We start from the raw sequence: 12,749 nt of genomic DNA on the forward strand, positions 1-12,749 counted from the left end.
ACAGCGAAGAAGGTTACCTCGGGGTACAATGGGATCTTGATCAGATGGGCCAATGGACTGAGGAATGGGAGGTACAGTTTAATTTAGATAAATATGAGGTGCTGCAATTTGGAAATACAAATCAGGGCAGGACTTTATATACTTAATGGTAAGGTCCTGGGGAGTGTTGCTGGACAAAAGAAACCTTGGAGTGCAGGTTCATATTTCCTTGAACGTAGAGTCCCAGGTAGGTAGGATAGTGAACACAGATTTGGTATTCTTGCATTTACTGGTCAGTGCATGGAGTATAGGAGTTGGGATGTCATGTTGCAGCTGTACAGGATATTAGTTAGGCCACTTTTGGAATTGTGTGCGCAATTTTGGTCTCCCTCCTATTGGAACAATGTTGTGAAATTTGAAAGTGTTTAGAAAAGATTTATAAGGATGTTGCCAGGGTTAGAGGGTTTGAACTATAGGGAGAGGCTGAATGGGCTGGGGTTGTTTTCTCTGGAGCAGAGTCATAGAGATGTACAGCATGGAAACAGACAGACCCTTCGGTCCAACCTGTCCATGCCGACCAGATATTCCAACCCAATCTAGTCCCACCTATAGCTCAAATCCTCCAACACTGGCAACATCCTTGTAAATATTTTCTGAACCCTTTTAAGACTTATACCCTTAATGCGGAATGGGCAGGAAAGTAGAGTTAAAACTGAAGGTTAGCCATAATCATACAGAATGGTGGAGTACACAACTAGCTACTGTATATGAGACAATAGACAATAGATGCAGGAGTAGGCCATTCAGCCCTTCGAGCCTGCACCGCCATTCAATATGATCATGGTTGATCATTCCCAATCAGTATCCTGTTCCAGCCTTATCTCCATAACCCTTGACTCCACTATCTTTAAGAGCTCTATCCAATTCTTTCTTAAGTGAATCCAGAGACTGGGCCTCCACTGCCCTCTGGGGCAGAGCATTCCACACATATGGTATTCTGCTACTCAGATTTCTTATCCCAAACCCTGAATTCTAAGAACAACCTGGCATGGACATTTTATTCACAATACATGCAATTCATAAAGCCTAATCATCGTCCCAAAGTGAAATAGTTCAAATACAAGGGAGCAAATTCAACTTTTATGTAGGATTATTACCTAGATCATATGCAAAGTAAACACCACAATTTTTCAAGTAGCCAAAATAAAAGTGACAAACAAAGGCAACTAATTATAAATATCATGGGAACAATGGAAGACACAGCACTATGACCAGTTTGTTGAGTTTACTTATTTTAATAAATTATTTTAAAGGTTTTTTTTACATTTTTACAGTTCCAATGAGGCACATTTGAATAAAGTGGTAATATGACCAATAGGATATGAACAATATCAGTGCCAAGATGCCCGAAAATCTCTGCTTTTGTGAATTTCAGTTCAGAAAAATATATTTTTATAATATACAACTTTTCTTAAAAAACTGAAGATGACTTTTTTTTCTGAATTCTCTTCACAATATACAACACATTGCACATGAGAACAATCTGTGAGGATGCAGATCACTACCAAACTCCAGAGTATTGAGAAACAAGGTGGGCCACATTTTAAATTACTCTGAAATAACTGTAGAAATTTTAAATTAGAAACATGATTTAAATGTTATCTTTAGCATATCTGAAGAACAAAGAAACAGTTGAATTCTGTAATGAAAAATTCATTTTAGACTGTGATGGACTGAGAAAAACAATTAAAACAGGGTTCTTGGAATCTTTGTTACATAAGGATCACTATTAAAGTTGTGCTAACAGTGATCTAACTACACCCTGTAAGACTGATCGGAGGGTACATTTTATTAATGCTCAATGTCAGTAAACATCACACTTCTCCAAACACAATGCTTAACTGATAAGCAAAGATTCTGAGAGTCCAAGTCTAGGTTTTTGCTACTTCCTCCATGAAACATATCCCTGTAAAATAAAACTGATGTTGTTTCCAACCTGATATTGAAGTTAAAATTCTTTTAACAACTGAAATTACCAAGAAAGTGGTCACATTATAAGGCATAAAGTACTCTCAAAATGACCTTGTTCAGTGCATCTCTTAATATCTGATGGCAAAATAGCTTTAACATCAGAAAAAAAATGGAGGGGGGAATAATCAGTTTGTTATCCTGTCATGTGAGCATTAAAGCAGATGATTAGGAAAATCTTATTCATGAAAATACATTTTGGAAGGTCTGGGAAAACATGATCTTCAATTATATTAGACAGTTTAAAAACCAATACAAAGGGAAAATTATTCTCCAAAGTTTTAAAAATAAATGCCAGAATGAGAGCAGAATAATTATAAATCATAATTCTATTAATTTCTACCGAATTAAGCTTTTTAATTGCAAAATTATATTCAATGGAACAATTTCATCAGTCAGCTTATCCAAGTACACTCAGTTCAAAGATGGTTCATGGGAATGTGCTTCTTCAAAACAGAATGAACTGGCAAGCAGTTCATTAGAAAGCTTCTTTCTTGATATTAAGTGCCAAAAGAATTGCATAAAAGCAGCATCTCAGGTTCAAAAGTGAACTCAATCCAATTAGCTTATGCCTTAATGCACAGAGTAGCAGAGAAGAGACTGGAATTAAAGGTAGCAGACCTACAAAAGCTGCTTGCACATAGGCTAAAGCTGAGGTAGCAGATTAAGTATTTGAGCCTTTGCATAGTTAGCAAGGCCAAGTGCAAGGAAAGAACAGGAAACATGGTTAATCTGCCGAACTGGACAACTTTCTACAGTTTTAGTGAAACCTTTTTAACTCCAAATCAAAAGCAGCTTTTCATTCAATCACCACATTTGCCTCATACATTAAATATAAAATTCATGTCAAAAATAGTATTAGATAATCCAAGTTATGCTTTTCTTTAGAAAACCACTGTGTATTTTCACAGGTCAATTTTATGCTTAGCTAAAAGTTGTCAGAAAATAATCTTTAGCAGAGATACTTCAACCACAGCCTTCTAACAAAATGAAAAAGTCATGAGGTATGCATCAGACTTTCAATTAACCTTGCAAATTAAAAAAAGTATCTTTTACTCTTAGAAACTCAACTGTCTGAGATGTTTTCATAAAGATCTACACTTGTTATAACTTCAGTGATTGAATAAATGCTGCTTTATTCATCTACAAACAAGCAAATATGTCCACCATGTATTTGGTTCAAATTTGCAAGGCGGCTGAGGGAAGTTCAGACTGTAGTTTTATAGACTGCCTTTCACAATACTTTGCAAAGTCAAATGACCATTTCGATTTGCATAGCTATCTTTAAACATTTATACACATTTCTACGCAAATCATTTGAGTCCCTTGTCCCCACTCTTTGCATTCTATGGAGTTTCAGGGATTCAACAAAAAGAAAAAAAAAGACTGAAATGTTTACGGACTTGGTAGATTTGATCATTTTTGGGTTTCAAAGGTCATATTATGAAACTATTACAGCCAAGGGGTCATAGTATGAAATTAAATTGGGAAGCAGCTTATTACATATTGAGTATATCAGACTGAATTTTCACAAATAACGTTCCTTTCCCCTTTCAACTGGTGTGTAAGTTACAACCCTGAGACGTGGCTCTGAATGTGTCGTTCTCCAAAATAGTCTGAGCGCTGGTCAGCAGCACTGTATGGAACTACTTTGATCAGGATGACACTTTTAGTACTTGAACTGGCAGTGCTGAACATTGGATGTAAGTAGCTTGCAATAGAAATGAAGCAACCATAAACACACAGTTACATCCACTTCTGCAGTCTTCAAAGTAGCCCTTCAAAATTATTTCCAATTTTTCCAAACCATTCAATCGTTCAATGTCCAAGAGATTCACTGGAGTCAACACTTGGTGTTTTTGTTTAGAGCTGCTACTTTTCTTCAAAGCTCACACACTGCTGTCCTGCAGCAGTGGCTCATTGTCCTCATCACTGCTAATGGGTGGAGTGGTGGGATTGTTGCCAAGATTGCTACTATGCTTCTTTCCATTACTAGCTTTTCCAGAGATGCTATGCTCCGGAATAAATAAGGCAACCAAAAAAGCTACCAAGACTGTAATGGCTCCAAATAAGAAAGGTGGTCCAGGAATAATGGAATCCTGAAATCAACAAGAAATGAATGAAGGAATCAACAGCTGTGAACTCTTTACTTTTATATAGCTACTTTATAACAGTCAAACAAATTTCCCCTCAGAATATTGGGAGAAGCAATTTACATCAAGGAGCTTTTTAAAAGGACCTTAAAAGAAGAGGGGGAAGTGGAGAGACAGAGAGAGAATTCCCGCAGTTGGCTCAACATATTGAAAACATAGCTGTTAGTAATGGGACAAAGGGTGACCAAGATGCAAAGACGCTTGGAGAGAATTTGGAGGTGGGAGTTTTAGAGCTTAGAGGTATCAAAAGGTAGGGTGAAATGAGGCCATGGAGACATTTAAAAGAATAAGAACTTTAAAATAAAGAAATTGGGGGGAACAGTAATGAAGTAGTTCAGCACAAAGATACATTTTTGGATGAGACAGACTTTACACAGGGCGGTGGATGTAAACCCAATTTATAGCATTGTATTATCAATTCTGAAACAATACAAGTTCTAGGGGTGAGGGTTTCAGTGGCAGCAGACTCAAAGGCATGACATCATGGAAGTGTTTCTAGCCAGTCTTCATGATGCACAAGATATGGGGTCAGATGTGATGCTGAAATTATGAACATAATAATTGCTTATATGAGCAGCGCTCTGGTACAGCCGGAGACAGTGGCTGGGGTTGAGGGAGGGGGGGGGGGGGGGGGGGGTTGGTGGTGGAATTCATAGATAGTGGCTTCAGCAAAGCATTTGACATGGTTCCACATGGTAGGCTGATTAGCAAGGTTACATCGCATAGAATCTGGGAGGAACTAGCCACACGGATTCAAAATTGGCTTGAAGGTAGGAGACAAAGGGTGGTGGTGGAGCGTTGTTTTTCGGACTGAGGCCTGTGACCAGTGATCTGCTTTTTGCCATTTATACAAATGATTTGGATGTGAATATAGAAGAAATGGTTAGCAACTTTGCAGACAACATCAAAATTGATGGTGTAGTGGACAGTAAAGAAGGTGGGATCTAGATCAGATAGGCCAAGCATTGGGAGATAGAGTTTAATTTAGATATAAGATTTGCATTTTGGTAGGGCAAATCAGGGCAGGAGTTATACTCTTAATGGAAGGGCCCAGGGGAGTGTTGCCAAACGAAGAGATCTTGGGGTGCAGGATCATAGTTCCTTGAAAGTGGAGTCACAGGTAGACAGGATAATGTAGAGGCATTGACCTTCATTAGTCAATGCATTGAGTACAGGAGTTGGGACATTTACTAGGCCACTTTTGGAATACTGCGCTCAATTCTGGTTTCCCTGCTAAATGAAAGAGGTTGTGAAATTTGAAAGAATGCAGAAAAGATTTACAAGTATATTGGACTTGGAGGGATTGCATTATAGGGAGATGCTGAACAGGCTGGGGCTTTTTCTCCCCTGAAGCACTGGAGGCTGAGGGATGACTTTATAGAGGGTATGGATACAGTGAGTCGCCAAAGTCTTTTCCCTAGGGTAGGGGAGTCCAGAAATGGAGGGCATAGGTTTAAGCTGAGAGGGAAAGATTTAAAAAGGATGTAAAGGACAATGTTTTTATGCTGAGGGTGATGCATGTGTTGAATGAGATGGCAGATAAAGTGGTGGAGGCTAGTACAATTACAACATTGGAAAGGCAGCTGGATGGATTAATGAATAAAAAGGGTTTAAGAAGGATATGAGTCAAATACTAGAAAATGGGACTAAATTAATTTAGGATACCTGGTCAGCCTGGATGAGTTGGACTGAAGCAACTATGCTGTACGACTATGACTCTATGAATGAAATACAATCTAATGACTTGAATTTTTTTGATGTTCAGATGGAGACTTGTGGCTCCCAAGATTAGATATTGGATAAATAAACTGACAATTTAGAAACCATGGCAGGGTTCAGGGAGGAAGGTGAAAAATGTGTTGCTGGAAAAGTGCAGCAGGTCAGGCAGCATCAAAGGAGCAGGAGAATCGATGTTTCGGGCATAAGCCCTTCTTCATTCCCGAAACGTCGATTCTCTTGCTCCTTTGATGCTGTCTGATCTGCTGCGCTTTTCCAGCAACACATTTTTCAGCTCTGATCTCCAGCATCTGTAGTCCTCACTTTCTCCTCAGGGCTCAGGGAGGTTGAGCACATATCTGATGAGGTTAGTACAGAACAATATTCCAAGAAGGAAGAGTAAAGGACAGAGTCTTTGGATATTCAAAAACAGGATGACACATGGACTGGAATAAACCTGCTAAAGAAGGACAAGCAATTATGGAGCTAACCGAATGTACTTTACAGCAGTTTGGCCTTATTGCCTTTATGGTTAGTTTTGATTGAAAGCTACTTAGAAAACATCTTTCTTGGTGAGATACAGAGAAAAAAATCAGTTTACTTGTTCAAAAAAACTGGCCCAAGCATACAACTGTTGTGGAGGTGAGATGAAAGGCCATTAAAAGAAGGTATTTATTTCGTTCATGAAATTGCTTGTTTTTATAAAATTTGATTTGAATTCCAGGATAGCTTCAAACAATTCAAAAAGTGGATCTAAGTCTGTTCAATCCTTATGACCGACATTAAAGAGGACACAATTTTGAAGCAATAAAAGGTTATGCAATATACAATCAAAACAAGCAAAGAGAAATGCAGAAAATTCCCTTTTAATAAGGCCATGGTTTGATGCACTTAGTGCAAAAATAGCAACTTTGTACTGCTAGAGTTATTAAGAAGCAAAATTCTGTATTCTTTGCAAGAGGAATAACCTGCATGAATTCATGTAGACAATGCAAACTTCTGCAATAAAATAAGTTTCATATCTAATATTATCTGTACTTGAATGCAAATATTGAGAGGCTTTTTCCTCAGATGGTGATGGCTAGCACGAGGGCGCATAGCTTTAAATTGAGGGGTGATAGATATAGGACAATGTTAGAGGTAGTTTCTTTACTCAGAGTTATAGGGGCACGTAACACACTGCCTACAATAGTAGTAAACTCGCCAAATTTAAGGGTATTTAAATGGTCATTGGATAGACATATGGACGAAAATGAAATAGTGAAAGTTAGATGGGCTTCAGATTGGTTTCACAGGTCGAAGCAACGTGAAGGCCGAAGGGCCTGTACTGTGGTGTAATGTTCAATGATCTATTGTTGCTTCTTTTTATATAATATCAATTATTTACCAAACATTCTGACTCTATAGCAATTTGGTACATTGGTTGGAGGTTTGGATACAAACCACTCCATGATTGTGTTAAGCAACTCTTAGAGTGCCATAATTTTCACATTTTGCAACACAGATGCAGCAATTCTAATTTAAGAAATGGGAACAGGTTATTTTCCTTCCCATAATCACAAAGATGGTATATTTAGAGATAAGGTAAAATATTTAATTTAACACTATGATCTGTTCCATTCTTGAAGAACATTTTAATCATCAGTCATTATCTCTCAAGCATACAAAAGTTTTACAATTAGCTTAAGATCATTTATTCTCTAAAATCCACACGATCATTCATTAGTGTCATTAGTAGGCAGGCAGAAACTGACACCATTGCTTTTAAATTTCTAAGTGAAATCCAAGGATAACTTTAATAGCATTGTGATCAATCCAAATCCAAAGTTGAAATATGAATAAAAGTCAGATTTATTAAATGGTAGAAAAATTCAATGGAAACCAAAGGGTTTTGTTTTTGAAGATTTGTTGCTAAAAATAGCATACAATTCCTTTCGATTCCATTCCTATTTTCGACATAGGAAAAAGAGATAAACACTGTATTTGCTACGATTAGTGCAAAAATAAGTGAAGGAAAATGAATGAGAAACTAACATATCAAATGTAATTTTACCTCCACTTTGGAGTTTTGTACATCGACCTTCTTGTCCGAGATTGCCTCCAGCTCCACGTGAAATATATAGAAAATAAAACCATACAGAGCAGGCCCAAGGCCATTGCACAACCCTCTGATTCCTGTGATCATTCCTTGCACAACACCTAAAATATCCAAAAGATAATTTTAAAGATAATTAATTCAGAAGATACTGAGGCTTTTAAATAAAATCTGTGCACCTCAGAATTCTCTATGCACCAAGAGTTGTGGAGATCGAAATGCAGTCAAGGCCAATACTTTTGAATTATGAAGAGTTAAGGGTTAAGGGTTATGTGAAACAAGCAAATAAATAGAAGGAAAAACAAAGTATACTGAAGAAACACAGGTCTGGTAGTGTCTGTAGAAAGAAAACCTTGATGATTCAGATCCAATGACCCTTTGTTAGGCAAAGTAGAGTTGAGGCCACAATCATATGGTGCAGCTGGCTTAGGGGTCATCAGGCTCTCTCATACTTAATGATTTTGAGTTCATATGTTAATTACTTATAGATGTTTAGGTGGCCACAGCAACAGTACCAACAAAAATAAAACCCAAGAAGCATTACAGATGGATTTTAATGTTTTGCATATCCAGAAATACAAACCTAAGAACTGCAATCTGGCTCTCGCAGAATTGCTCATCGGAAACCATTAAAAAGGTGCAGAGCAGAGCTTTGCTTCTCAGACAAGTAAAATAAAAACAGGATGAAGAGGAAAGACATTCATAAAGTTAAGGGAAAGTTACTGCAAAAACAAAAAAAAAATTGCCTCTAATTGACATGAGCGATTGGAGTCGTATCTGCTACACAGACATATAGAATCACTCAGACCAGACTTACAAAACTCAGAACATACAATGTTGTGGCTCAGTGATTAGCACTACTGCCTCTCAGCACCAGGGACCCAGGTTTTATTCTAGTCTTGGGTGACTGTCTGTATGGAGTTTGTACATTCTCCCCATGTCGGTGTGGATTTCCTCCCACAATCCAAAGATGTGCAGGTTAGGTGAATTGGCCATGCTAAGTTGCCCGTAGTGTTCAGGAATGTGCAAGTTATTTGCATTAGTCAGGGTATTTGTAGAATAATAAAGTAGGGAAATGGGTCTGGATGGGTTGCTCTTCAGAGGGTGGATATGGACTTGTTCGGCCCAATGGCCTGTTTCCACACTGTAGGGATCCTCCAAATGTTAGGTGTGATTCTGTGATTGAACAGTACTTGCTGAAAAATTCCAAATTACCATTCGCAATGTGGCTCACTTACACTGGCTGCAAGTCACATACATTCACATATAAGGGCCTGCCCTTTGTAAAAACAAGAGGAGCATGTCCAGGCTTTGAGCCTTTTTTTGGATTAAAGTGCTTATAACAACACAATTCTGATGTATTTTCCATAGTAGTGCCTCAAGCAGCATCCATTTTCCAACTGATCAAGTTGCTTTCCTCATCTGCACGTAAATAGAATAGACCAATAATTATGGGTGACTTTAATGTTCATATGGAATGTGTTAATCAAATTGGAAAGTGTAGCATGAGAATGAATTAATATACTGCATTAGGGATGGTTTTCTACAACATTGTGTCATGGAGGCAACAGACTACCTTGGATGTGCTCATGGGAAATGAGGCAGGTTTAATAAATTTCTTCAGAGTAAACGAACCCTTATGTAGTAGTGACCATAACATCATAAACTTAATATTCAGATCAAAAGAAAGTAACTTGGGTTGGAAATAACTGTTTAACTTAAACGAAGACCATTACAATGAAATGAGGATAGAGTTAGCTGAAATAAACTAAGCAGATAGATTAGTAGGAATTACAGTAAGCAAGCTGTGGCAAATATTTGATGACTCTTAGCAAAAATACATCATAGTAAAGACTAATGATTCTAAGAGGGGGTAAAAACAACCAGAGCTAACCAAGGAAGTTAAGGAGACTATAAAGTTGAAAGAAAAAAAATACATGAGGTAGAAAAGGCCAATGATAGCCCTGAAGACTGGGATAAATTCAGGATTCAGCAAAGGAGTACTAAAAAGATAATAAATACTGAGAAAGTAAACTACAATGCAAACTAGCAAGAGAGTGCTTTAAATCTATAAGAAGGAAAAGATCAAAAGTGAACAAAGACCCCTAAGAGAATGAATCTGGAAAAAGTTATGGGAAAGAAGGAAACAGCAGAGGAAATAAATACATATTTTGTATCACTTTACAGAGGAAGATACTTTGAACATCTCAATTAATACGAAAGAATACTGGGGATGAATCAAGTACCATCATCACGACAGAAATGAAATTAAATGAAATAATAGGACTGAAGGTTAGACAAGTCCCCGACCCTGATGACATGCTTTCCAGGATCACAAAAGACTTATTTAAGAGATAGTGGATGCACTGCTTGCAATTTTCCAAAAAATCCTTAGATTCTGAAGGAGTACTAGAGGACTAAAAATCTTTCTAATGCAATATGCATATTCAACAAAAAGGAGGGAGGCAAAAAGCAACTAACTACAGACTGATTAGCCTAACACCTATCGTGGAAAAGTGTTGGAATCGAATAGGAAGGAAGTAATAGCAGAACATTTGGCAAATCATTATTTAATCAAGCTGAGTCAACATGGCTTCATGGAAGGGAAGGTGTATCTGACTAATTTATTAAAAGTTTTTCAAGGACGTCTCATCTAGACTGGGTACAGAGGAACCATTAGATGAGTTGTATTTGGACTTCTAGGTATTCAACAAGGTATCTCAAAGGTTAAAACACAAGAGTCTATAGACAATAGACACAAGGTGGTATATTCATGTGGATAGAGAATTGACTAATGGACAGGAAATAAGAAGGGAAAAGGGTTTTCTTTAGGTTGGTGGAAAGTTGGGCTCAAGAGGGATCACTGCTGGGATCGCAACTGTTTACAGTATATATTAAGGACTTGGAGGAAGGAAACAAATGTAGCGTAACCAATTTTGAAACTGAAAAATTGGTGGAAAGGCAGACTGCAAGATGGATACAGTTTACAGAGGGATACTGATAGATTAAGTGAGCATGCAAAAAGTTGGCAAATTGAGTGTAAAGCGGTACAATGTGAAGTTGTTCAGATTGGAAGGAAGAATAGAAGAACAGGATATCATTTAAATTGAGAAAAACAGCAGAAAGCTGCAACACTGATGGACTTGGGGGTACTTGAGCATGAAACACAAAGCTAATATGTATAGCAGGTAATCAGGAAGGCCAATTAAATGTTGGCCTTTATTTCGAGGAGGTTGGAGTATAAGAGTAGAGAAATTTTACCATAATTGCACAAGGCGCTGGCAAGACTGCATCCGAAGTACTGTGAGCAGTTTTAGACTCCTTATTTAAGGGAAGATATTATTTTATTGAAAGCAGTTCAGAGAGGGTTTATATGAATGACTTCTGGCATACAGGGTTATGAGCAAAGATTAAACAGGTGGGATTCTACTCACTGGAATTTAGATGAATCGAAAGTGAACTCATTGAAACATATAGATTTCTTAAGAGGTTTGACAAGGTAAATGTTGAGGACATTTCCCCTCATTTGAGTGTCTAGGACCAGAGGGTGCAGTCTCCATATCGAGAGATGCCAATTTAAGATTGAAATGAGCATGAATTTCTTCCCACGGGGGTTCAGGGTCTTTGGAGCTCCTTGCCAGAGGCAGCTATGGGGACAGAGTATTTGTATATATTTAAGTCTGTGATAATTAGATTTGTGATCGGTAGGGGAATCAAGGATTATGGGGCAAGGACAGGAAAGTGGACATGTGAGGAGTCAGATGATCCGATTGATTGCTGAAGCAGACTCAAGGGGTGAACAGCTTGTTTCTATTTCTTATGGACCTATGATCTCATGTTGAATAAATTGCTACTCATTTTGACAACTCGCAGTTTGCATCGGTGTTGATGACAGCAAGACAAAAAGCTCCGACTGTATGCTTTTTTCTCAGGTACAATAGCTACAAGGGTTTCTGGTCTTGTGTGTGTAGATTATTTGCTTCATGCCCTACCCTCTAACCAACATATTTCTGTGGGTCGCAAATTATACATAGCCAGTTCAGACAAGGACGTCAATCTTCTTTTATTAAAGGACATTAGTTTATCAAATACAGCTTTATAATAATCAATATTGATTTCACAGGTGCAATTACCAAAACTAGTTTATATTTGCACATTTATTCATTGAATTTAAATGATTTGGTAGGACTTAAACTCGGGTGTCCAAATCATTAGCCTGGAACTTTGCATTGAGAGTCCAGTGACATTACCATTATACCAGCTCCTCTTAAAATCTACAATACAGAGAACAGAATTGTCTCATGAAGACACTGATCCGCAGAGAGCTTTTCTTCCAACCACAGTAGTTTATCCTACTGCATTTATTCTCAAAAAATCATTTAGTGTGTTACAAGGGAAACAGCTGCTAGTGGCACTCATAATGGCTTATGGAATTATCCTGAAGTCAAAAAACCTAAATAACCTTCCACACCAATTCTGGTTGGCCAGCACATAATGTTGAATGATAAATAGGATGTCATTTTGTCCTTGTATATTTTCTGCAGCTTTAAACTAGTGAAAATTACTTGTACAACTGAAGCAGTGGCCTGAAGAAATCAATATTTAACCTGTATGTGACTGATGATTCCTTTATAAAGCAATCATGGTGGGGTATGTCCTCCTTGCTGCTAAATGTAGGTTCAGCTGGGAGGGGTCAAAGGGGCACTTCTGATGCATTGAGCTCCAAAGTTGTACCATCAGGGACACAGAATGTTGCATGATAAATGACAAAGAGCTTG

The 12,749-nt window shown here is 37.8% G+C and overlaps 1 protein-coding gene across 1 annotated transcript in view; it reads right to left on the reverse strand.

Annotated features, from left to right (window-relative positions):
- Positions 1-1,249: 1,249 nt before the first annotated feature.
- Positions 1,250-12,749, reverse strand: part of LOC140486962 (hippocampus abundant transcript 1 protein-like) — a 99,046-nt gene continuing 87,546 nt past the window's right edge. Inside the window, exons 11-12 of the mRNA XM_072586224.1 lie at positions 7,930-8,075; positions 1,250-4,106 (exon numbers count right to left, since the gene is read on the reverse strand). Coding sequence (XP_072442325.1) covers positions 3,897-4,106; positions 7,930-8,075 — 356 coding nt within the window. The 3' untranslated portion in view covers positions 1,250-3,896. The remainder of the gene's footprint in view (positions 4,107-7,929; positions 8,076-12,749) is intronic.

This window comes from Chiloscyllium punctatum, chromosome 2, assembly GCF_047496795.1.
Source record: "Chiloscyllium punctatum isolate Juve2018m chromosome 2, sChiPun1.3, whole genome shotgun sequence".
In the NCBI taxonomy this organism is placed as follows: Eukaryota; Metazoa; Chordata; class Chondrichthyes; order Orectolobiformes; family Hemiscylliidae; genus Chiloscyllium; species Chiloscyllium punctatum.